This window comes from Gallinula chloropus (genome assembly GCF_964237585.1).
Source record: "Gallinula chloropus genome assembly, chromosome: 1".
Lineage (NCBI taxonomy): Eukaryota > Metazoa > Chordata > Aves > Gruiformes > Rallidae > Gallinula > Gallinula chloropus.
Window position 1 is genome coordinate 42663275 of NC_140085.1, and position 26223 is coordinate 42689497.

Here is a 26223-nt window from a genome sequence, read left to right on the forward strand (position 1 = left end):
AGTATGGGGCATGCAGGTTCAAAACCTTCCTTTGGAAAAATGAAGAACAAATCTCTGTCTGCTGCCTTACAGGGAGGCTGGGTGGTTCCCTTTCAGTGAGAATAGACAAGCAGACAGGCACTTAACCACAGAAAATAATAGAGATACATTTTCAGGCTTAGAAAAGAGATCAAAGAGAGGTACCTGGTTTGTATCTGAGACCTCCATCTTCTAGCACTTATGCTCATCCTAGAAGTGTATGGTGAAGCCTAAGTAATTTAGGGGGCTCTGACTTTACTGTACAGTAAAAGCATCTAATAGGTGTTGAAAACCTAAGCCAAAAACCTTCACCACATACCCCACTTTGGCTCTATGAAGAATTTATTACTCTGAGCATCTCTCCATGCCTCACACACACAAACACACCCCCAACATTACTGCCCAGTTAATTTGTGGTTTATAACTGTTCATATAATGGCTCTCTAGGCCAGGTCACTCAAAAAAAATACTGGTTAGAAGAGACCTCAGTTAATTAAAGTGTGTAAACTAACCTGGGCCATTTCAGATGATTTGAGTTGGGCAGCTGGTAGATAGCAGCCAGGCCAATACGTGAATGCAGCATCCCTGAAGACAAAGAGGGGAAAGGCAAATGATGAGCTGGAGACAGGATGAAGCTGACAACCTCTCCACAAGTTAGCTGCAGACACAAACAGCATCTTTCCCTGCTGAAGTCCTGTTGATGGACTTGTCCTGCAGCTCCTGGGGTGTGAATGCCTGGCATCAAAGTAATATACTTATATTAATATTAATAAATACCTGCTACAAGCACAAGTCTGTAAATGAGACAAAATGGGTCAAAATCAGGAACTTCTAAATGTTCAGTAACTATGTTTAACTGTGCCTAGGGAGTCTCTAGGGACTATAATGAGTCTATAAAACAAGTTAACACCTGCTCCTCACACTTTCCTTAATTAAAATTCAGTAGAGATGCAAGTCATTTTAATGAGTGATGTGTGGCTCCACAGGAGCCAGTCTGGAGTGGAGGCTGTCTCGACAACACCACACAGCTTGTGCGAGGCAGTTACCGCACGTTGCGCTGGGCACACCGTTTTCAGCACTGCTCCAGCCCAGGCAATCATTGTTATTTTCTTAGGGTTTGAGGAATGGAACATCAGCCACTTAGTCCTCACTTTTTTCCAGGTTTGTTTCTAGTTTGGGTGGGTTTGGATTTCCCTCCAGTAAAAGTTGTGTTTTGATGAGGGGAAGGTCGATTCAGGCACACTGACCTGTCTGTAAGATATCAGAGCTTGAGTAACAACTACCATCACCACACTCTTGGAGTCCTGCAGTGTCAGTATATTTAGCACACCCCAAGCAAAGAGGCTGGGGACTGTGTGCCAGCCAAGGGCAACGTTTGCACATCTAACCAGACTTTTGTTGTCCTGAAGAGGTTCTCCCTGCCATGGGCTTGCTTCATTTTCTTCCATTTGGGGATGTAAAACCTAGCCTTTCTGTCTCCACCATAAGCAGGGCTCTGCTTCCTCCTAGGGCTTGGGGAATTTGGGATGATTCTGCCCCTTTCCATCATCCTCAACACACATTTTCTGGGAAGTTTGTTAAGTGATAACACCACACCGACTATTTGTGGCCTGGTTCAAGGTTGACACTGCCTCTGTTGGGCAAAGGCTTTCAGCACAAAGCGTAGGAGATCTGGGAAAGGAAAACTGATGGGGAGAAAAGTCCTTTGGCACATTTAAGGTTTTGACAGTAATTCAGCCACAGACAAGTTGCTGAAGTGAAAAGTATGGCTAATGTCCAAGTGGCAGCTCACTTCAATATAAAATGAAAGAAAAATCAAAGCTTGATTTACGAGGGCTCTAGTAAAAAAGCTCTGACACAACATTGGTAGATTTTTCCCTATTTGTGTCTTAAAAAAATCTTTCACCAAGTAATATTGAGGAACTGAACTTTTTTTTTTTTTTTAGTTTCAGATGGAATACTTGCAGGTTTTTTCTCATCACACAACAATATTAATGGCAATATGAGCTATGCTCAATAGACAGAAATTTAAGGTCCAATCCTGGCTTATGCATGAATGGTATCTTACTACTTCTGAAGTAAAAGAAAATAGCAGAAGTGCTCAGTATTTTTCCAGGTTATTTTTGACAGATTTAGAGACAATTCCTATGAAAGCATGTAAGCATATGCCCTGTCATGGCTACATATTCAACTGCTATTAGTGGACCTGCTTCTTTGATCCATAACATTTTATAGCCTTATAGTCAAGAATGTAGATGATGCTGTTCGGTGTTAATGTGTTGCACATAGTTCCGACATGTGAGCCAGCTATCTGGGTCCTTTTCCTTATGTCCAGACTCCTTCCTCCAATTGCTCACATTTTTATTTGAAAAGGTCTCCAAAAAGGGTGTCGAGATGGCCAGAAAATGACAAACACCTGAAGCCCAGAGTCCTTCAAGTTTGCTCATGCTTTATTTGGATGCACACACTGCTCTGTAAGAACATGACTGCATGCAAGCAATACATGGGGTCTCCAGGCTTATCTTGCTGAGTCCTGCAAGCAAATAATTCCCACTCATTACAAAAGCATTCCCAGATTTTTACTTTTCCCACTTTTCACTGAATATTCCTTTATAAATTCTTTCAGCCTTTCTTTTCCACTTTCATGATTTTGCCTTCCTTCTCATGGGGTTCCATGCTTTTCATCTCCCTCTCCCCCTGCCCATGAGAAGCTGATGGAGCTCATTTTTCCAGTATCCACACACCACTTTGGCCTCCTGAGTAGTGTTCAGATGGTGAAGCTGTTGTCTCCATCAGCTTTATTTTGGTGGACAAGTGGTGAAGCCTTTGTGAGGGAGCTGGTGTGCTGCATCTGCTTTCATGAGGATTACAGGCTATCTTGCCAGGGAACAGAAGTGGCAAGTCGCTCATTCTGTTCCCTAAGAAGGTCAGCGAGAGCCCCACAGCCAACTCACAACCACCACCACCACATCTCAGCAAACTTTTGGACCCAGCATGCCTCCCCTGAGCTAAGACTCCTTGTGTCTCTGAGGTGCACTGGTGACTAAAATCTGTTAGAAAGAATAGAATAGAATAGAATAGAATAGAATAGAATAGAATAGAATAGAATAGAATAGAATAGAATAGAATAGAATAGAATTAGTAGAATCACCTGGGTTGGAAGAGACCCTAAAGCTCATTGAGTCCAACCACTGCCTCGTCCACCTGTAGATCATGTCCTTAAGTACTTCATCTACATGCCTTTTAAATACCTCCAGGGATGGTGACTCCACCACGTCCCTGGGCAGCCTGTTCCAATGCTTGACAACCCTTTCAGTAAAGAAATTCTTCCTGATATCTAATCTAAATCCCCCCGGTGCAATTTTATGCCATTTCCTCTCATCCTATCGCTTGTCACCTAAGAGAAGAGACCAACCCCAACACCTCTGCAACTGCCTTGCAGGTAGTTGCAGAGAATGATAAGATCTCTCCCTCAGCCTACTTTTCTCAAGACTAAAAAGCCTCAACCATTCCTCCTAGGACTTGTGCTCCAGACCCTTCACCAACCAGCTTTGTCACCATCCTCTGGACACACTCCAGCATCTCAACATCCTTCCTGTAGTGAGGGGCCCAAAACTGAACACAGGACTCAAGGTGCAGCCTCACCAGGGCTGAGTATAATGGAACAATCACTTCCCTAGTACTGCTGGTCACACTATTCCTGACACGAGCCAGGATGCTGTTGGCCTTCTTGGCCACCTGGGCACACTGCTGGCTCATGTTCAGCCAGCTGTCCACTAACACCCCCAGGTCCTTCTCCTCCAGAGAGCTCTCCAGCCATTCTACCCAAGCCTTTAGCATTATCTAGGGTTATTGTGACCGAAGTGCAGGACCCAGCACTTGGCCCTGTTGATCCCCATAAAGCTGGTCTCTGCCCATTGATGCAACCTGTCCAGGTCTCTCTGCACAGCCTTCCTGCCTTCCAGCAGATCGAAACTCCCACAAAATTTGGTGGAAGCAAAAGTTGCAGAAGATGAAAATTAAAGGTAGTTGGGAATGGATTTTAGTTTTCCATGTTCTCTTACAGGAGTCGTCTCTTCCTCCATCTCCTTTGCTTTGTTTGCTGATACATGAGTTTCAACAAATCTCTCTTTTTATGACAATGTGTCTTCCTTACCCTTTCAGTTCCACACCCTGTGCCTGCAGAGGTGAAATGATGCGGTCTCTTTACGCAGCCATGTCCCACTTTTTAGTTGATCCTGGTAGAGTGACGGTGGAAGGTGGAGAGGAAGGAAAGCTTTGTGTTGGCGAGGTGGGGACCGCTGAACTGAATAGGTGGAGCTGCATTCCTGTAACATAGCAGGTTCGGGATTTCGACGAGTAAATTGCACAAACTCTCACACTCACACGTGCATAAGTGGTCTCAGGAGTCTTGTTGTAAAGCAGTCTACCTTGTAACACATCGCCTCTGCATACAGCTTTAAGGGTCTTAAAGCTTACTTCTATAAAAAAGTTGTTTCCATACCTCCTGGCCACTTTCTGAAACTCACAGATTCTGCAGCCAGGGAGTAGTTTTACCTTTGAAAATTTTATTTATTTATTTATTTTTTAGAACAGTTTGCTTATCTTTGTACAGCAGGTACATTTAAAGCTAATATACAGCCTCTCCGTAGCCACAAATAATACAATGAAACTTTGTCCTCTGATACTGCTGCAGGCACCTGATCCAGTAGACCCTTACTGCTAAATTTATATGACAAAAACATAACCTGATACAGTTTGTTTCAACAGAGGTAATTTTTTTTTTTGCTTTATTTATACTGTACAGACAGTGCCATTTGTTTCCTTGAAAGTAGTCACAGACATAAAATAAAGACCATATGGAATATTTGCAAGCTCGGGGCTTTTTATAACCAGATCTAAGAGTATGTTCCTCTCCATTTTGAGTACATATGATTCACTTATTCTATATTTCTACATTTTGTATTTCTATCTCCCTTCTCACTATGCTGCGTTAGCTTTTGTCATTGCCAATTTGTATAATAGTAAAAGTCACCTTTGTTGAAAAAGATAAGTGAAAATTATTTAGTCTCTGTCCTTCCCATTCAGTTTATATCCTCTGTTGTGGCTCTCTCAGTATATTTTTACCTCTGAACTTCCACATTCATTAGAAGGGCAACATTAAGGGATGCATTATTTTTGGCACTTCTAATGACAGCGCTTTCAATCTCAAATGTAAAAGTAAAAATAATACATCAGTGCTTCAAAACCTTGACAATAACATAAAATTTGTGACAACTACAGTAAAACAAAATATATTGAGTTCTCTTTCATGTATTTTTGCAACTGAATCACACACTCAGGCTTCCTCTACAACCATGAAAGGTTTCAATCACATATGCCCACTAAGTTGTCTTTCAAAACACAGGCCAAGTATCACCAAGTCAGTCTGCAAATCTTCCCTATTGAATCACCTAGATTATTGTCCAACATACCACCATATCCTGGGTAGCCTGTGGGTCAGTTGGACCACAAATGCAAAGGGATACTGGGTTTGCATGTGAACCAAGTCGGCTTTCTGCTAATGAAAACAGAAAGTCCCTATCACTTTCCTCCCCTTCACTCCAACAAATATAATAGAAGTGTAGCTAGCCTTGGAAAACATAAGATAAAGTGAAGATAGTGGTAGTCATTCCCAGAAAACAAGCACATTTTCCTTTCTTTTTTTGGTTGTTGGACTAGGGCTGTTGTATATAATGTTTGTCCATGAATGACATAGACTCTCTTGGGACCCTTGCAGATAACATTCCCCTAGAAGACAGTGTTTGTCCCATTAAAACACAGATAATGGGATGTCTGACATTGGGAAGCAATTCTGAGTAATTATATAAAGCTTACACTCAAATTTTGTTATCCAAACACAGTTCCTAATCGCTTCTGTAAGAAATAGCCATAGATAAAAAAATTCCAGAATAGGGCTCTCTCACACACTGAAGTACCAAGGACAGCTGGGGCAGAGTGATGAGACATTTTACCCCAACAGCAGAGGCTGCTTAGGAAATAAAGTAGTTTAATATTTACACAAATGAGAAATTAAAGGACTTGACAGTTCTGCCTGCTGTCCTTTGCTAGCTAAGGGGCAGGAAAATTCTGAATCACAAGACAATTGAATTTATTGAGAAATAATAAGGGTTGAAAGCATTTGCTATGAGCATACTGAAACTATAAAAATATGTCTAATTTCTAGGCAAAAGAAGTCATTAACTTGGTGTTGAGGCTGTAAATAAATTGGTTCATTCAAGAGGGAAACTTAATACTGTGTGCACTATTAAAACCAGTTATTTATGGTACTGCAGCACTTAGTTTTACAGCTGTGTTTGTGAGCTCCTTTATGCTTCATCTGGGGAATCTTTTGCACACCACAGGAACTGCAATGGGCAAGAGGTCCCAGCCTTCAGGGCAGCAGCCCTGTCTCTGTAGGAGAGCAAGGAAAGGCAGGAGACTGGCACACTGCTCGACTCCACCATCAGGGTCAGGATTAGCCACCGCACTCTGAAGGAGCTGAGACTCTTCAGAGCTGCTGGTGTTTATGGGGTCCTGGCATTACCCAGACCCTCCAAGGCAGCAAAATCTTTCCTACTGAATCACCTAGATTATTGGTCAGCATACCAGCATATCCTGGGTAGCCTGAGGGTAAGATGGATAACAGTTGCTTGCCTCTCCTAAAAAACCCCAACCCTGGCTGTAATGGCTCCCAAATGGGGTTGGGCTGAAGGGTGCTGTACCCTACTCTTCCCAATGAATCCCAAGGCTTGTTTGCTATTGCCCATGCTGTGTGAAGGGAGACTTCCTGCTGCTTACATGAGTAGGGGAAATTGTAGATACTCAAGCCCCATATTGGCCTCATTTTCACTGGTCATCAGTAGAGATTTTTATAGCTGTTGAACTGCTCAAACATCTCAAAAGACAAGAGTAAAAGTAAGTTTCTAAATAATTATTAGCACAATAAAAAACCACCTCTGGGAAAGCGCATAAACCCACAAAAATTATCACCAAACAACCCTAAACCATTCCTTTTTATCCCCTTCAGCCTTAACATTTGCATGATTTAGGTCTCTGCTATTACAAGGTTGCTGAGATGTCAAACTCCAGCTACTTTGATAACTCGCCAGTTTAGCAGAGACTTCAATTAGTTGGGGACAGCCTAAACCCTGTGGACTTTGGCATCTTGCCTGCGGCTACACACGTTTTAAACCGCAACCACCCTGCCTTATGCAACTGTGGATAAATATCGCAGCTGCAGGGATATAATAAGGGTAAGTTTTCCAAAGCTGGAACACTTTCTGTGACAACGGTGCTAAAAGCTTTAAGTGGGTTCAAATACTCCCAAATACTTGTCCCAGCCAAAAAAAAAGCATGCTAGAAGGAGAGGAAGAAGGGGATCATTAAGGAGAAGATGGGTCAGGAAAGAGGTAATAAGTAACACTGATTTAGAAAAATGTGGTAAGAGTCAAGGAAGGATTTGATTTTTATCAGCTAATCCAATCACAGATTTTGGAATTATTACAAAACAGGCTACTTTGAGGCAACCTGTAACAATTTGACATTAAAATGAACCTTAATGAAGGAACAGATTACCTTCTTACTAGGGAGTTTCTCACTTTTTTTAACATCTGCTGTGCTTATTACCAGTGGAGAGATATAACTTTACATGGGCCTTGGATTATCCAGGATACACTTGTATGATTTTTTTAATTTTTATTTTATTTTCATCAGTCAGAAAGCACTATGCAAGAGTGGTGCATGACATGAAGCAAGGATTATTAAGGGTGTAAAGGAAAAACTCCACAGCAGAAACCATGAAATTAATAGACTGAAACAGGTAAGATCATCAAAACTGGGAGTAAAGCAGGGTGATGGATGGTTTGGATCCCATGCCTTGGATTTCCTAAATTCTGTCATGTGACTCAAAAGACTGTTAACTTGAAAAATGAAGGTTCTTTCCTGTCACCACCACATTGCAGGTGGCAGGGGACCGCAAGCGTCCTGCGGTTGTCAGGACGAAACCATTCCCTCACGTTTCTTCCTGAGCTTCCTCTTTTTGGAACTGGCCTTGAAGGTAAATTCACACATATTGCACAAGTAGCCTGATGGCTGGACCTCGATTAATGAGAATATAATAAATCAAGTGCCAGCTTTGTGTTAGGGCAGTTGCAGAGTAGATTCTTCTCGGTAACTAACTTGTTAGAGATGGAATTAGCAATGAAAACTAATTGTGGGTTTGATGGTGATGTGCCATCTGACACCAGCAAACTCAGTCCCAGTTCTCACACCACAGGATGGCAATAGTTCTGCATGTGTGAATCATGTCACTATTATGAGGTATAACAAAACTATCGCTATGAAAGGGCCTTGTGGAAAGCATTGTGTGCAAATTAGCTGTCAGGGCAGGATTATGAACTCAGCTGCAGATAGGGGAGCTCCTAGGGAAACAGCTCCCTCTCCTTCCTCTGCCTGTTACATACCTAAATACAGCATCCCTCCTTGTGAGCCTGACACTTCTGTGCTTGCAGTGAATGTGCACACATACACACACACGTGTGCACACACACATGGATTGTCTCTTCTTGATTATCTCAGGAGCTTCTGTACAAATCTTCCACATACAGCAACAAAACAGTGGTGTTACACCTCAGGGGAGTCTGATTTAAAACTAAATAAACCATTAGGTTTTTCCATACACTTTCAGAATCGTAGAATCATAGAATGTGTAAGGTTGGAAGGGACCTTTAAAGGTGAGCTAGTCCAACCCCCTGAGGAAAGCAGGGACACCTTTAACTAGATCAGGTTGCTCAGAGCTTCATCAAGCCTGACCTTGGATGCCTCCTGGGATGGGGCCTCCATCACCTCTCTGGGCAACCTGTTCCAGTGTCTCACCACCCTCATAGTGATGAACTTCTTCCTAAAGGCCAATGTAAACCTCCCCTACTCGAGTTTAAAACCATCACCCCTTATCCTATATCTACATGCCCTCATGAAGTCCTTCCCCAGCTTCCCCATAGGCCCCTTCAGGCACTGGAAGGCTGCTACAAGGTCTTCCTAGAACCTTCTCTTCTGAAGGCTGAACAAGCCCACCTCCTTCAGCCTGTCTTCATAGAAGCTTGAGCTATTGTTTTTCATCAAATTCTATAATTACCTCCTAGACATTCTGTGACACCAGCCAGCAGCACCGGCCCTCTCTAATCTCATATGCTTTATCTACAAAATTTTTAAAAGAAATTAAAAGTTTAAATAATGCTGCTTTAAGTATAAAGAAAAGCATTAAGCATTTTTTATGTCAGTGAAAGAATTTATTTTTTGTAATCTCACATTTCCTAGAACATTTATCATCCTCTGCAAAACAGTCAGGGAAATTCATTAATGTCATAAAGGCACGTTGTTATCAAATGCAATCTTACCATAATTTTAATTTTTAGTAGTAAGTAGGATGTGAGTGAAATCAGAATTAAAAAGGGGATTTTTTTTTCCCCCCACATCTTTCACACCCCCCTTAGTTATGCTTTGAAGCCTTATCAGCATTCCCCTGACACATTTTACTTAATATCGGTATGCCAAAAACATCTGTCTGGGGTAACTCTAGAAAGCACTTGCATTTAGACTGTCTATGTCAGACACCAGAATCTGCCAGCAGCACTTCAGAATAAAACCTGGATATACTTCCAGGATCACTCAAGACAGGAGCAGACCTCAAGCTCTCCTGTAAATATTGGTAAGTCCTGGATATGGCCTTCAGGTTTGTGACCAGAGTGAACAGCAGACTCAGGAGTCAGCTGGAGTCCCCTCTTCCTCAGCTCCAGCTTTCTGGCAGCACATCACCCCTAGATGTAGATTGCCAGGAGATCCTTTCAGCAATTGCTTTAGCAACTCTTTCTGGAGTTATGGGCTCCAGAAAACTTACTTGGAGGTTTCACTAGCTTTCTTCTGGACTTTTTTTTGGTAAGGAATGGAAGGGATTGTGAGAGGTCTGGTTTTTCCTTGCCTTCCAGATCCTACTTTATTTTCTATGCAACCATGAATGCAGCGAGTGCAGTTCTATATACTGTGTAGTGCAGCTATTATGAAGGTAATATTAAGGGGCAGCTTTGAAATCCTTACACATTTGTGAGGTCTGTTTGTGAGGTCTCTGTCTGTCACCATGTCGTTACTGGGTGCACTTTAATTGCTGTCCCTGTCATTTGTGAACTCAGTGCGGCAGTTCTAAACTAGCTACGTACCTTCAAGCTATGCATACTAAAATGAAAACTAACACTGAGAACAGCAATAATATTACACCCCTGAACAAGAAGCAGGTGGGGATCTTGGGAAACTCTGTGTGGGAGAAAGTCCCCTCTAAACTCCCCCCCATTACCAGCCTGAGCTTATCGAGGGTCTGACTTGTCTGCTGAGATGTCAGCTCAGAGAGATGCGGTGTCAGGGGGCACTGCATTAAGGACCCCTGGCCCGAAGTCTGGTGTCTTGCTTCACATCTCTCCTCATGTCCTTTCTTGCTGAGGGGCTGGTGACCCTCCACAGTGTGAGAGCTCTGCTCAGGCAATGGGGCCTTGCAGGGGAGTAGGATGCAAGCACAGCATGCCTCCAGCCCTTCCCTGCTACTGGAGTGAGGTAGATAACACAAGGAGCTCTGCAAAGCTGAGGAGTAGGGGAATGGAGGCTGAGCATAAAGGCACGCAATGGCTGGGCTGTGTCAGGCCTCCCAAGGCACAAGCCTGGATTGCGGACGCTGCAATATCACACTAGCAATTCCCAGTGACCCCGGCAGCGTGCAGAGCTGTGCACGGAGAACCGCGATACCCCTGTGCTATCGGGGTATTGCCCTGCGCCGTGCGACTGATAAGTGAGCACATAGCAATTCACGGCTGCTGAGTGAGCAGCAGTGACCTTTACACCTGCTTCAAGGCTCTGCTGGCATGTGATCTCTGGAAACAGCCCGAGCGCTTCCCTCAGAAGGGTTTGTCACAGACACCACATACAAACCTTGATGACAACACCTAACGCTGCTGACACAGTTCCAGCTTCTTTCATGCAAAGACTCAGCGTGTCCCCGGTTCCTGGGGCTGGTGAGCATCATAATAAATGTCATAGCTGAAGCAATAACCTGAGTTACAGAGTATGAGAGGTTTTTCTGTTTGGAAAGCAGCTCTTTCTCCTCTTTTTTTTCTTTTTTTTTTTTTAAAGATAAGGACATCATGCCCCCATCGGGCAGTAGAGCCCATATATGTAGGTGGGATAACAGAGTCTGCTGCAGTGGCACATTGATTTTTTCATGTCTCTCTGTACTGGGCATCAGAAGTTCCAGGAGAAACAACACAGTTTGAACAAAACTTTAAAAAGGGGTGAGTTGTTTAGGAGAGGTTAACTTTGTGTATGCTTGCATCTGGTAAATAGGATGTCAGGCCTTGATTATAGTGGCAGCACGAGCCACAAGAGATAATCACTCTCTGAAGCACACTGTCTGTCAGGTGATCTGCGTATTCACACAGAATTTGCACCACAATGTATTTTTCCTTATCTAACAATGAATCAAAAAATAGATATCTCTAATTGACTCTGTTGAGATCACGTTAATCATTGTCATACATTAAATTAGTAAAAGTCCAGTCAGGAAATACCTCTCAGCTTAGATACATTTCCTTCTTTTTTTTTCCATTTAACAACAGTTTATTGTCTTCTTTCTAAAAAAAAATAAGAAAAAATGCGGGTATTATAGTATGAATAGCCACAGATGGCCCCACCCTGGCAAAGTAAGAAAGATAAGCAGCCAGTCTAATTTATCCTCACTGATTTATAGTCATTTTTTATCATTCAGGCTCAGCACTTGACCTTCCCTTGGATTCCATCTCATTGTCTCTGCATCCCACTCACGCTGCTGTCCATCATGGGCTGAACGGTCTTCCAGTGCCACTGAATTGGAACAAGACACTTTGAAAGACATTTGATGAATTCCAACCAATTTCGCTAGATGGGCAAGGTATTTCCAAACGGAATCCCTCTGCGGGTCTGCAAAGCCCATGGCTTGCAAAGTAATTCATTTCTCCTTCCCTCCCAAGTAGCCAAACCAATCTGCATGTGCAGGCATACTTACAGAGAGTCTCCTGTACAGAAATGCTCCTGTATGGGCTGCTGTTGCCCAGAGAGGAGAATACAAAGGGAATAAAGATGAGAGATGGTGTAGACTGCAGATGGGAAGGGAAGAGTCTGAGGGATTTGTGGGGGGAACCAAGCTGCAATAACCAGAGAAGAGGTGGAGGGGCTGGGGGACAACAGGGGAGTGGTTGTAAGGGAAACAGATGGGAAGCAAGGCAGATGGGGGGTTAGGACACAAATACATAGTCATCCAAACTTCTTCAGATCAGGAGGTCATGAAAAAATGTGGTCAGTCACTGCTAGAGATTGAACCGGATGGTCTCAAGAAGTGCCCTAAGATTTACATTATTTTTATTTTTTCTTTAGCATCAGCCATCTAAATTGCAACTGTTTCACTTTATAGGAGTGTGTATGACCAAAGGGTTTTTCTAACTGCTTAATAGTTATTGCAGAAAGACAATGTAGACAAAATCAGATCCCAGCATAAGGAAACCCAAGAGACAGATAATTTATTTATGGTATCATATGTAAGATATGCTATAAACATGATTAGTGTTTTTATAATCATAGAATCATAGAGTGGTGTGGGTTGGAAGGGACCCCAAGGATCATAGAGCTCCAACCCCCCTGCCACAGGCAGTGACACCAACCTCCAAGCCTGGATCTACACAAGGTTGCCCAGGGCCCCCATCCAACCTGGCCTTGAACACCTCCAGGGACAGGGCATCCACCACCTCTCTGGGCAGCCTGTTCCAGCACCTCACCACTCTCTCTGTAAAAAATTTCCCCCTAATATCTAATCTAAACCTTCCTTCCTTTAATTTTAATCCATTCCCCCTTGTCCTGCCAGTGTCTATCCTTTCAAAAAAGTTGATTCCCCTCCTGTTTGTGTTATTTTTTGTTTCTTTTTATATATATATATAATTAAACAACCAAAATAACATTTATAGGGCATTTCTGTTTCAGAAGAAACATGAATTAATTTTTTCTTTTCTTTTTACAAGGTGAAAAATGTATGAAAACTGCTAATACTTTGGTCACACTAATCAAATAGTCATGTCTCAAATACATTAGATTTGTGTATTCACTTTTTTATAAAACTATTCTTACAGCCATTTTAACTATAGTAACACTACTGTCATCATTACGTGGGCAGCAGGATCTTATTTCACAGGCCACCCCATAATTCTTGGGGTTTTTTCCTAATTTAAACCTTACATTGTTATTAGCACATAAGATTCTATGGCTTCTAGAGAAAAAGTCACATATAGGAGTTAAGGACCAGAGGCTGCTGCTTATTTAAAAACAAAACCAAAGCCCCAACAGACCACAGAGAAGAACCCTGTTAAAAGAACTGGCAGGGTTAAAAGAAACGTTTTAGAGTGGATGATAAATGTATATGGCAGATCAAGATGCACATAAGAAATATGCTGCTGCTAGACCAGGGCTTTGAATTAACTTTCGTAGGTGGAGCCAGGAAGCAGCAGTGAGGATAAAACGAACCATGTGTCCTGAAATAATTAGGTAATTCTCTGACACAGCCCACACAGTTTTGGCTGGTTTCAGGCCTGTTTCATGGCTGGTTCCCTGTGTTCCGATGTCGTCCTCCATCCATTTCCCTCACTCCGGACTAAGTTCCTCTGCAACCACAAGCAGATGTTCCCCAGACTACAATTCAGAACAGAGGAAACAAGATATATCAGAAGATGTTTAAATAGCTTGTGGGGTCATATGGCGTCTGCCCCAAACTGGTGGTGCTGTGGAGACCCTTTAAGAGAATGCAAATGAACACAAAGTAGGAAGGAGACATAACTTTATATATCTAAATGTACCACAGCCTGTGCTCTTAAAATATCTCAGCCCATGCAGGGAGAAAAGTACAGGGGGAACACCACATTTGTGTGATTATTCCTCTCCATGTCATGCTCTTAAAAATGTGCGTCTGTCATTTGAGGACAGTTATTGTGCTCTTCATGTAGAACCATTGTCAGCCAACAAGAGCTATTTCCCTATTTTGCAATTGTGCCAAATCAAAGTCTTTGCAGAGCTGCCATTTAACCCAGATTAATTTTAGTGCAGGTGTTTCACTTACACAGAAGGAAGCAGCAACATACTGTCATCAAAGAAGATTTGAAAGTTCAGAGTGCCAACACCAGCTCTTCATCAGGTGCTAGCTGACTCATTGGCATTTATTATGTAAAATGAGTAACTAACAAATATTAAGGTAGCAGTTGATAAGGCTGTCTCACTGGAGTTAACAGGAGCCGACCAGTGCTGCCCTAATGAGTATTTGGTACTCACTCTGCAGCCAGTTAGTCAATACTCTCATAGTATCAGATTTGAATAAAACGTGTGGGGAGTGTTACGATGTATTGACATCAGTGTTCTGTGCCACGACTTCTTTCTGTGGGTGAGATCACCGCAGACACACAGCCTCTTTCGCCTGCAGCCCCGCTCTGCCGCCCCCAGACCCCTCGCAGCGCTTCACATCCCAGAGAGGAAAAGGGGCAGCACTGCGGAGAGGCTGGCGAGCAGCTGCACCGCTCCCGGCCGGGGCACAGCGGTGCGGTGCGGTGCGGTGCGCAACCCCCGCGAACCCGGCGCTCCCCGGCCCGCCCCGGCCCGCCCCGGCCCCTGGGCGGCCAATGCGCGGCAGGGGGAGGCAGAGCCGGGGACGGAGCCGGAGAAAACATCAAACCCAACTTTCTCACCTTGAAGGGAATCAAGCGCTCCCAATGCTTCCCCTCCCGTCGCCCGCCCCGCCAGCCCATCCTCCCCGGGGCGGCCTTCCGACGGCCCGAGCTTCTCCGGCCAGCTGCCCTCTGCCCCTCGACGAGGAGAGACCCGAGTAAGGGGGCGCTACTGGCGGCCGTCCCCCTCGGTCCCTGCTGCCCGGGGGGCCGGGCGGCGGGCAGCGGCGGCTCGGCGGGGCTCGATGCGGCGGCCATGGGGCGCGGAGCCCCCCTCGGACCGTGCCTGCTGCGGGCAGCGCTGCTGCTCGCCTTCTGCCCCGCCGCCGCCGGCGGCACCTGGATGTGAGTAAGCCGGGCGCGGGAGGGAGGGCTGCGCGGCGCCCGTCCCCTCGTGTCCGCCGAGGCTCGGCGCTGACGGGGGGGCTGCTTCTGCAGGTGGCTGGGCATCGCCGCCGCCGGCGGGCCGGAGAAGCCGGGCTGCGCCAGCCCGCCTCTGAGCCGCCGGCAGCAGGACCTGTGCAAGCAGAAGCCGGAGCTGGTGCCTGCCATCCGGGAGGGAGCGCGCCTGGGCCTCCAGGAGTGCCGCAGCCAGTTCCGACACGAACGGTGGGACTGCCGCCCCCCGCCCGCCACCCGCCGCGGACCCGCCGCCCCCGCCTCCGCCTTCGGGCACCAGCTCAGCAGCGGTGAGTGTCCGCCCCGACGGGGCTGCCCGGCCCGCAGGTGCGCCTGCCGTCGCCCCGCCGGGGCAGGGAGGGCAGCGGGGCTCCCCCGGTTCACCTCTCCCCGGAGGAGTCCAGTGGGACGGGCGGCGGGGAGCCGGGTCTCCGGCGGGGCGGGCGAGGGGACCGGCAGCGCCGGGCGGAGGAGTGCCGTCGTGGCGGGTGGTTACCGCATCCGCCCCGGGAGGCTGACACGGGTACACGAAATGCACCGAGCTGACAAAACTTGCCATTGTTTTTCCAAAATTATTGTTGCTTACTGTGATTTCTTTGCCTAAGACGTCCGTGGATGACGGCGCCTTTAACTAGATCCACTTAATTGTGTTGAAATGTTGTTATTCTTAGGCTGATGTTGGGTTTATCGCCTTGTGTCGTAATGACTAAATGAGCGCGGTAATGACACACAGTATTTCGAAAAGGTCACTTGATTACAGGTGAAAATCTGCTCGCAGCGCCATATGCAACGCGAATTGCGTTAAAATGTATCTTATGCGCCCAATTACACAGTGCTGCTTGGCACAGCAAGAGCAAAGCTGCTTCTGTTGCATCAACTGATAATGGCACTGCTGAAATCTACACTGGAATAGGGACGTTTTGTTTGTATCAGATGGTCTTGGTCCTGCAAGTTTCTTCTGAGCGGTGATTTTGCTGTAGCCATCAATGTGAACTTTAAGTATTCATAGAATATCCTGAGTTGGAAGGGACCCACAAGGATCATCGAGTCCAACTCCTGGCTCCACGTAGAGCCAGCCAAGTCAGAGCATGGGACTGAGCGCATTGTCCAGATGCTTCTTGAACTAAGTCAAGCTTGATGCTGTGACCACTTCCCTGGGGAGCCTGTCCCAGTGCCCAACCACCCTCTCCCTAAAGACCCTCTTCATAATAACCAACCTAAACCTCCCCTGTCACAGCTTCATACCATTCCCTCCAGTTCTAGTACTTCATTTTGTGTTTCTGTTTTGTACTACAATGCAACAGCGAAAAGATCGCCAAACATTAACCATGAAAATGTAAAATGAGCAATAAAAAGTGATTCATGTTCCAAAAAGGAAAAGAGGAAAAAAACCTCAAACCCACCCAGGAGCAGGAGCAGTTTACCCCACTATATGTAACCATACGCATTGTATGTTAGTCCCTTGTGTCCAATGGGGAGGACTCTTCCTGCAGACCCATAGAAGAGTAGCACCCAACCCACAAAGCTTCACTAGTATGTCCTGTGGAAGCACAGTACCACAGATTGATACGAACGGGAGAAACAAGGAACTTTCCTGCCCATGAGCAGCAATTTGGGAGACTGGAAGTGACAAGTTGTTTTTAAAGCAGTGAAAATTAGCAAAGTGGAATTTTAGCTGCCGTTATTGACCAGGCACTGATTTTCAGTTTGCATGGAGAGTAACACTTGTTTAGTGTGGTTTAAACACTGGTGCCAGACTATGCTGTAAGTCTCAGAGAATAGTACAGGCTTAAGAGGCTCAGGCAGGTCCTAAGAAGAGTCTGAGAAGAGTCTAACAGCTGAGGGCTTTTTATCCTGCGGCCTTTCCCATGGCCAGCTTGTTCTAGGAAAAGCACATGGCCTAAATATCCTTGTGCCATCCCAGTTCCTGTCTGGTTTAAGATTCTTGGGGGTGTTTGCAGCCTTTGTGAATTAGAACAACCTCAGTGTTTGCTAAATTTAACATGAGGTAAGTTCTGGCCCTGTACCAAAGTAACCCGGGATCGTGACAGATTTGAGTTCCTTCTCTGGGATCTGAACTAACCTTTTCTTCTTCAAATTAATATGAATAGTGAAAAGCAAAGTGCAGGGAAGGGGGTTGGGGTGTGGTTTCGTTTGGGTTTGATTTTTTGGTTTTATTATTAAAACTTAATTGGCTTGAAAGGTGCTATGGCAAATAAAGTTCCCCACCATATTTAGAAAGAAGTTACCAAAAAATCGCATGGTACAAGCAGTCAGAAACAGTGCCTGTTAATAGCGTGGTCATATGAGGAGGCCCTGAAGTCGTTCTTGGATGTGAATACCCACTGCTTTAAACTAGTTAACTCTAAGCCCAAGCTGTGATGCCTTTAAACTTCTAACGGTTCCCTTTTAATAATAAATAGCCTGGCTTGTAAATTCAGTTTCTACAGCTCCGCCGGGAAGGAAATGGGGGAGTTATGAAATAACACCTTCATGCCTTGCTTTGTAGGCACGAAGGAGACTGCGTTCATATACGCAGTGACGTCAGCGGGCCTCGTGCATTCGGTGACGCGATCGTGCAGCGCAGGGAACATGACCGAGTGCTCCTGCGACACAAGCCTGCGTCACGGCGGCTCGGCCAGCGAGGGCTGGCACTGGGGCGGCTGCTCCGACGACATCCACTACGGAATGTCATTCAGCAGAAAGTTCCTGGACGTGCCCATTAAGAACGTAACGGACAAGAGCGGGAGCGGACTGGCGGCGATGAACCTGCACAACAGCGAGGCTGGGAGGCAGGTACGTGTCACCGTCCGGAAGCGGGAGCTGCTGCTCGCTCACCTTCGTTGACAAGATGGCATTAACCAAGCGAGGCCTGTCTCTGGCTGCAGGTACAGATGGGGCCTGTGGCAAGAGCAGCACTAACACCACCAGAGCAACTGTGCACAAACTCACAAGCTGAGCTAGTTTTAACTATCTAACTAAAATTCACAGGTTAAAGTGAAACTCAGAAAAGAAATTAGAACCAGACTAATAATCAGAGTAATCTCAAATAGATGTTTGATGTGCTGCAGCAAGCTGGAAATAATTTTGATATCAGCATAATACATTAGGATTTTTTTTCCACTTATTGTCAGTAATATTCTGTTATTATCATGACATGCTTTTTAAATTCTCTCTAACACTGAGCAGAGTGAGCACGAGGCATTGTTACCCTGTTGGTATCCACCATCTGGGGTCTGCTCCTGAGAGGAGAAGGCAAACATCATCCAGAGAGGAAATTGAGAATTAACCTTTTCTTTTAAAAGATGGGATGGAAACGTCCCTCCTGTTTTAATGTAACCTGTAGGTTACTGCACTCATCAGAGAAGTGAGAGGTGACCAGCTTCAGTCAGCTCTTCTTCAGCCCCAAGGGACGTCAAACCCGCAGAGGGAATGTGGGCAGGTGTGATGTTGGGTCCTCCTGTCCTGATCTTCAGAGGATGAAAAATGCGGGCAGAAACAGACAGTATGGGGAAATGTGAGTCTGCAGTCCTGCGCTTGGCCTTACATCTGGAATAGCAGAGACTTGGATCCAGGTTCTTGCTTTAAAATCACTTACTTTCTCTGCTTTCCCTCGGAGTTTCTAACTTTGTAAGTGTTTAATGACTCTCTCTGGCCCCATAATACTTTCAATCTCTTCTGCTCAGAGACACAGCTATAACTAAAAAGAAATGGAGACCCTCTGGTTTTAACTGCACATATTGATGGACTCCACTTTAACTCACTAATTTCCTGTAGCAAACAGCAGCATCAGTGGGTTGTACTGAAAACAACTTACTTGTCTGCCATAGATGGGGAACAGCCACAGTAAGCCACTGTAAGAGCCATGGTGGTAATATTGCAACTTATTTTGATTTAAACTAATTTTGACACTTTACAATAATGTATGTTATTTTATTCAATTCAGGTATATAGCTGGAAAACCAGGAAACCTTTCAGGGACATAGGCCCTTTTAAAGATTGAACTAGAAGCAAACTTCTGATACTAAGAACAGTTACTGCAAGTTTAATTAGATGTCAGTCAGCTAATGTACATAAGTAGAGAAATTTGATTATTTCCGTAGGGAAAATGATGAAGGGTCACTTATCACACTTGTAGAGAGAGATTTAAGGGAGGAGATAATCTTCATGAAATAATCTCTCTTAATTTCATGATTTTTTAACATACAAATAAATTAATTTTTATTTTAATACTCATGTTTGTCATTATACAATGCCATTTTCTCAGATTAGGGTGCCAGTGGGAGTGTAAGGAAGAAGAGTGCAGGGCTCCAGAGGAACTTCAGATAAAGCTGTGATTTCTATGTTTAGGTGGTCTTCTCTTTGATACGCTGTTCTCTTGCTTGTCTCTAGCTTTATTTAGCAGCAGCAGTAGTTTGCTGTCCTTTTGTCATCAGTGGCAGCATTTACTTCCAGCAATGGTCTTCCAGCACCATCCTTGTGCTCATCTCTCTTTGCTGTGGGTATGCCAGCACAGCTGCCCAGGGTCTTGCGCTGTGAATGGTACCAAGGGACTGTTCAACCGTAAAAAATGCACACACATATATCTGTATGTGTATATGTATATATACACACACAGACCCTAGAAGGGAAAAATTTCTTTTGGGATTGACTTCTTAAAAGTTGGACCAGTTCCCTGATCTCATCTATATTGGTCACACACCACCTACCATGGGGACAGGAGGGGCTGGCAAAGGTGAAAGAGTACATTCAGCTGAAGATAATGTATTTTCAAATAGTGACCTAAGGCTACAAGCAATTGGAGGATGTCATTAAGTGACTCTTCATTATCCACTGTCCTGGGTTTGGTTAGGATAGTTAATTTTCTTTCAAAAAGTATTTTTGACAGGATCCAAAGTTATCTCAGATGCTATTTATATGCATGAAAATATAATGGATTCTGAGTCCACATCTTTAATCTCATTCAACTGCAGCATCTTCCGTTACTGTTCACGTTGAGTGGTACCTCTTACCATATGCAATTCCATGAAACCAGAGTTCAAGACTAGGCTGTCGGTCTCCAGGAATGTGATAGAATCTGGCCCAGGAAGATCCCTCAGGTCCTGAGGACCTCCACACTGTGCTCTCAGACAAGGCTCTCTAAGTATGCCGTCACAGACTCATTTGGTGCACAGGATACATATGCTTATTCTTTTCCCAAGACATTTTTGTGGGGTTTTTTTGTTTTTTCAAAACAAAAATCCCCTTGGAAGCCTGAAAGGCCAGAAGACCATTATTTCACTGATTTTGTATTAATGGTGTATTTGTTGTTCATTATCTTGGAAGAAAATATGCGGAGTATTTAGCCAGCTTCCGTGCATAAATGTTTTGCAACTTAATGGCAAACAGTAGGATAAAGCAAGTATTTTGACCACTGTCCAGAGTGAAAGAGAATGTTGTTGGTATTTGGGATTTCTAGCAGTGATATTGGTTGAAGTAAAGTTTAGCAGAGCTCTTGATTTTCGTAGTTTCAAAATCCTTAACTAGGAGATGTTGGAAAATGTTGACTTTCATGTTTTGGGGCTTACAAGAAGGATGTTTTGCAATATATTTTGGTACCTCATGACCTTTTGTAAGAAATACCATCATGTTCCCAGTCCTGTGTCTTGCAAGAGCAGTCTTCCAGGGACAATACTTCTGTGTTTGCTTGGTGCTACTAACAGAACTGATATGTGCAGAATTCTCTTGTTCCTTTCCCATTTCTGAATAAAATACTATTTTACATTTCTACTTCTCACAGTTAAATCCAATATATATATTGATTTTAAACCAGTAAGTATCCTTTGAATGAATGGCCCACCATTTAGGATGCAAACCTGAATTTCAGAAGATCCAGATTTCATTTCTTATTCTGCCACAAGATAAACGTTCATCAAATCCAGCACTGTAATGTTCAGTGTATTTAGCTGTGCACAGGTGAGTTGGGAATCTCTCTGCTCTTTATATAAGGGGAGTGAGACACTGTGGATTAACTATTATCATATTCGTTTGGGGTTTTTTTACAGATGGAAGAATTCTGCTCAGTTTTTGCACTTGTGGAAGTTTATTTGATCTGCAGGACTAGTGTTCTCATATTGAAATAACTTGGCTCATTGAAGTTTATTTTTACTTATTCTTGTGGGTTGGTAACAGACCCACCAACAATCTGCAACTGTTCTTAAGTGCTATACCTCTGGCAGGACATGTGCTTGTCTTCATGAATCGTTCTATTAATTCTCCCTTAACAGTTTAAGTTAGGCTGTTTGAGTAGAGGCATTAGTTCCCCTTGCAAAACAAGTCCTGGCAGTCCCATTTGAGAACAGTGCCTGCAAACAGAGAACTTGGCTTGGGGATAGTAAGCATTAATTAGCATTAAGGGGTATATAAACTACAATTCCACTTGTACTTGCCTTTTCTGCAGACCAGTCTCTGCTTTCTGCCCATCTGTGTGTTTTAGCCAGCCATGAATTCCCAATCCATGCCGTTCCCTATGTTAATTGCATTGGATGAGTGGAAGGAAGTCAGTTTAAAAATGATCTTTTTTCCAGGTTAATTTTTAACATGGATCAGCGTTCAGCACTGTATCCAGTTCATCACTTAACCCTGTACTCTTGCTTCACTAGTACCACCAGAGCTGAGGGCAGCAAGTGGCAAAGGAGGCAAGAATGATAACACCAGAAATCTTCCTAAAATATGCATCAAAGCTTCATGTGAGAAGCCTGAACAACAGAGAATAAAACCACAAATGTCTGTAGCCACTACGGATGCCCTCACTGCTTCCACCCTCGACCACATTTGTAGTTCTTGCGTTGATCTGATCTTCCATAATCTGTTAATATATGCTACATTTCTACATTTCTATATCAACCTGAGACTCCAACATAAATTTCTGCTCCTGTTTAGAAACTCTTCCTCCCTTTGCCTTTCATTAATTTGTTCTCAGAGAAGGACTCCGAGTGTCATCTGCTGGGCTACTTGCCCACACGAAAGTAACTCACCCTTAGCACCTAGCAGACATGTGTCAGTGCTTCCCCTGACAGTTTGTGGATCCTTCTGCCTCATCCAGACTTTACTGTGCCTGGTTCTGGCAGACTTGGAAGTGCACTTCTTTTCCCAAACCACACCATATATTTTTCCCCTCTTGCTTCTTCCCTAATTAATAGCCTGTCATACTGGAGTGGAAACAAGGATTACATCTGCAACCTTATAAATCTCATAGCACAGTGTGATTTCAAACTACTCTGAGGTTCCAATTACTTTCCTCAGTCATTAGAAATTGGAAAAATACTATTAAATCCCTTCTGTTTGCAAATTCTGTGTAAAATGCATTTTTCTGTGCTGTGTTTCCCTTTCCCATGAGATTTTCTTAGGTTATCCATGTTCTAACAAAGACCTTCTGTCCTTGGATCTCAAATTCTCATCTGCCTTAATCACTGTTACATCTTAATTATGCATATTCTGACTATACAGTGATTTCCTTGTTGACAGACTCTGGATATACGAGCGTTAAGAAATTAGCTTGCGAAGGAGAGAAGATAAGTGGCTACAAGATTTACTGCCATTTGGTTTGCCACTGGAGTAATCTGTGTGTGCTCTGAGGTGAACATCTGTTTGTTGCAATATTCTTATTTCTTCCAGGATGGGGAAAGAAATCTCCAATCCCAAAAGCAATCCACAGCACCTAGGAATCTCTCCAGTATTGGTGCACTGCTTCACCAGGTTTAGTTCTAGGTTGGGGCATACACCTGCACTTTCTTCCTGAAAGTTCTTTGAAAGCCTTGCTTATTTGGCTTCTGTAGTAACCTCTACCAACCAATAGGCCCTGTCCATTCACCAAAGATATGACTCCAAGCAAACACTTTGGTCATGTGTATTTTTAATAATGTTTGTAGAGTTATATGCAAATACCAACTCGGGCTTGTGTCAATACCTGTGGGGCAGAACGTGCCAGGAGGCCTCAACTTCCATTGAAGTCAGTGGACTGAACCACGCTGGACCCATCCCAAACGTCAGGGACCGCATTTACTGTAATGAAAAGTCCCAATTTAACATACAGGGTAGCAACTGCTCATTTTATCTGTTCTGTGCCTTGACTGGCTCTGAAACTCTGAGGATGGCATTTGTGCTGCCTGAGGTACAAATACGGAGTCTGGGACCTGAGTTTATTTCTGGTTCTGCATAGGGACAGTTGGCCTTGGTGAGATTTCAGAGCTCTGGTCTCACTGGAGAATCAAAGCTTAGGCAGCCAGACATGAAGCTGCTTTTTCAAGGAAAACCAGAGGAACATCTTAGATAAACTTGTCTCCTGGGGTTTTTTTGACTCCCTAAAACAGTTTGAGAAGGACAGATTGACAGTGATTAATATTTGTGGGGACTGCAGAGTAAATGAAGGTATAAGGTGAAATTTAGTAAACATCATGAAGTTTGGGTGGTGAGGGTTGTTTGCCTTCCCCATTTTGTAGGAAACGGTTCCTCTACAGAGGAGTAGTTTGAATGTGTATTGGCGTTGCTACCTGAGAAATTTTAAGAGAAACTTAAAAAGTTAGTTCGTTTAAAATTCACACTTTCTGTTACCTTTCCCAAGTGCCTTTATTGTTGAAATGAAATTGGGGGGGGGGGGAGAGTTTACAAGACTATAGCATGGGCTTTCCAAGTCATTAACCAACAGCCTCTACTCCAGAGGGTACATTAGTGGGAAAGTAAAAGGCAACAAAATAAAAATTATGATACTGTGTTCTTTTGCTCTATCTCTGCACACAATGGTTTTTCAAACTATAATATGAGATGTGTCACAAGTCTAATTGCATACTATGACTTCCAGAAGGAAGTATTATGTTGATTGTCTGCTGACAATTTTAACTGCAGTTCCAGGTAAAGAAAGTTACTGCATGCATATGGATTCCACTGCTTTAAGGCTCGGTCTCATGTAAACTGAGCCAAAATTCTCGAGTGTTGCAAAAGCTTGGAGCAGGCTGCAGATTCCCATTGTTGGTCAATCAGTTATTGTTCAGCCCAGTGCTTGCATACGCATGGACATCAGAAAGTAGCTCACCTAATGGCATTTGAATATTGGTTATACCTGTGGAAGTTTTGCTAAAGCATTGGAAGTTATAAAAGTAATGTGAATGCAACTATCAAACTTTGTTAGAACCATTATGTGACTGGAAACACTAGAAACCCATGACAGTGCTAGTGTGCCTAAATTACAAGAGCAGGACTTGTTCCTGTAAGTGGGAAGCACCTGAGTTTTACTCCAGAATACCTGATGATACCTCTGCTGACTTGCAGTGGCTCCTTTGATGGCCTTCACCTGCAGCTCAGAGTTGTCGTCATCCTCCTGCTCTTCCAACACAGGTCTGCCTTGAGGCACCTCCAGCCTGTATGCTCTGCTGCTTTGGTCACACGGGCCCTGTTGTGCAACTTCAAGCCATTCTGTGGCCTTAGTTACAGACGATGTTGTGAACGTCTAGTGATCTTGATGGTAGTGATCACCCTTAGTGATCTTAAGGGTGCCTCAAGGCACCCTTAAAAGACAGCATAGATTTTCTCAGTAAATGTCTTCCAACATAGGAGTGCAGTTACCCGTCCAGTCTCTGCTGCCCCCCATGTGATTCCCCACGAGGGCTGTTGGCATTATAGTGGTGAGAGGAGTGACACAAGACTGGTCATTCCAGGCATTTATGATCCTCCTGAATGGAAATTCAGCCAGAAATACAAGCTTTCATTATCGTGATCCAATATTGCTATGTTATCTCCATCACAAGGTGCAAACACAAAGCACTTCTGAAGGCTTCCTGTAGTAGGGGGGTCCAGAGTTTGAAACCTGATTCATAGCATGTACCCACCAGTGCCCTGGCTTCCCCATCATTGAAACGGGCATGGCAGCTGTAATGTTAAATGTTTTGAGACCTCTGTGTTACTGATGTCTGGCAGCATTCCTAATGAGTGAAAAACCCCGTGCAAACATCGTTTTCCCTTTGCTTTCAGGCTGTAGCAAAGCTGATGTCAGTGGATTGCCGCTGTCACGGTGTTTCCGGGTCCTGCGCTGTGAAAACTTGTTGGAAAACCATGTCCTCCTTTGAAAAGATTGGCCGGTTCCTAAAGGAGAAGTATGAAAACAGCATACAGATATCAGACAGACTGAAGAAAAAGCTCCGCAGGAAAGAGAAAAGCCAGCGGAAAATACCCATCGGGAAGGAAGACCTGCTGTACATAAACAAATCGCCCAATTACTGTGTCGAAGACCAAAAATTAGGGATTCCTGGGACTCAGGGAAGGGAATGTAACCGCACCTCAGAGGGACCTGATGGCTGCAACCTGCTGTGCTGCGGGCGCGGGTACAACACCCACGTCGTCAGGCACGTGGAAAGGTGCGAATGCAAGTTCGTCTGGTGCTGCTACGTGCGCTGCCGGCGATGCGAGACCATGACCGACGTCCATACCTGCAAGTAAGACTGAGTAGGGAAAGCCCAGGCAATCCATCCTGTGCTGTTTGGGACATACAACTGCCACGCGGGCAGCAATTACTCTTTACAATCCAGTTACTTTGGATGAACCTCAGGAGAATGAGTATTGCCAAACAGTGGGTAGCCCAAGAATTGGGCACGTGATGGGGCAACCGAGTGAGCAGCAGTATCCTGCTCACAGGGACAGCTAAAAACAATGAAAAAGGACTCCCAGTGATGCATATGAACATGTAACTCTATGAGCAGGGACAGACACTAAACTTCCCAAGTCTTTAACAGCCACAATGTCCTGAAGGTGCTTGTGGTCAGTAGGTACAGCGGAGAAAGCTCAACACCTCCTTAGCCAGAGACTGAAGAGTTAAGAGGATGTGTAAGATATGTTAGATATAGCTTTTGTATCTCTATTTCTAAAACTGGGACTAGATGGGTCCACTAGGTGGTTAATATCTGCAGACTTTAGGGTAAAAAAAAAATGTTCTGCTCTTGACTATGAAGTCACAGGCTTTGTG

The 26223-nt window shown here is 44.3% G+C and overlaps 1 protein-coding gene across 1 annotated transcript; it reads left to right on the forward strand.

The window, feature by feature from the left end:
• Positions 1-15087: 15087 nt before the first annotated feature.
• Positions 15088-25700, forward strand: WNT16 (Wnt family member 16; the record flags this gene model as incomplete). The annotated part of the gene is made up of 4 exons (XM_084269320.1): positions 15088-15176; positions 15270-15520; positions 17740-18026; positions 25236-25700. The coding sequence occupies 4 exons, from the start codon at positions 15088-15090 to the stop codon at positions 25698-25700; spliced, it is 1092 nt and encodes a 363-aa protein (XP_084125446.1).
• Between the last annotated feature and the right edge of the window lie 523 nt (positions 25701-26223).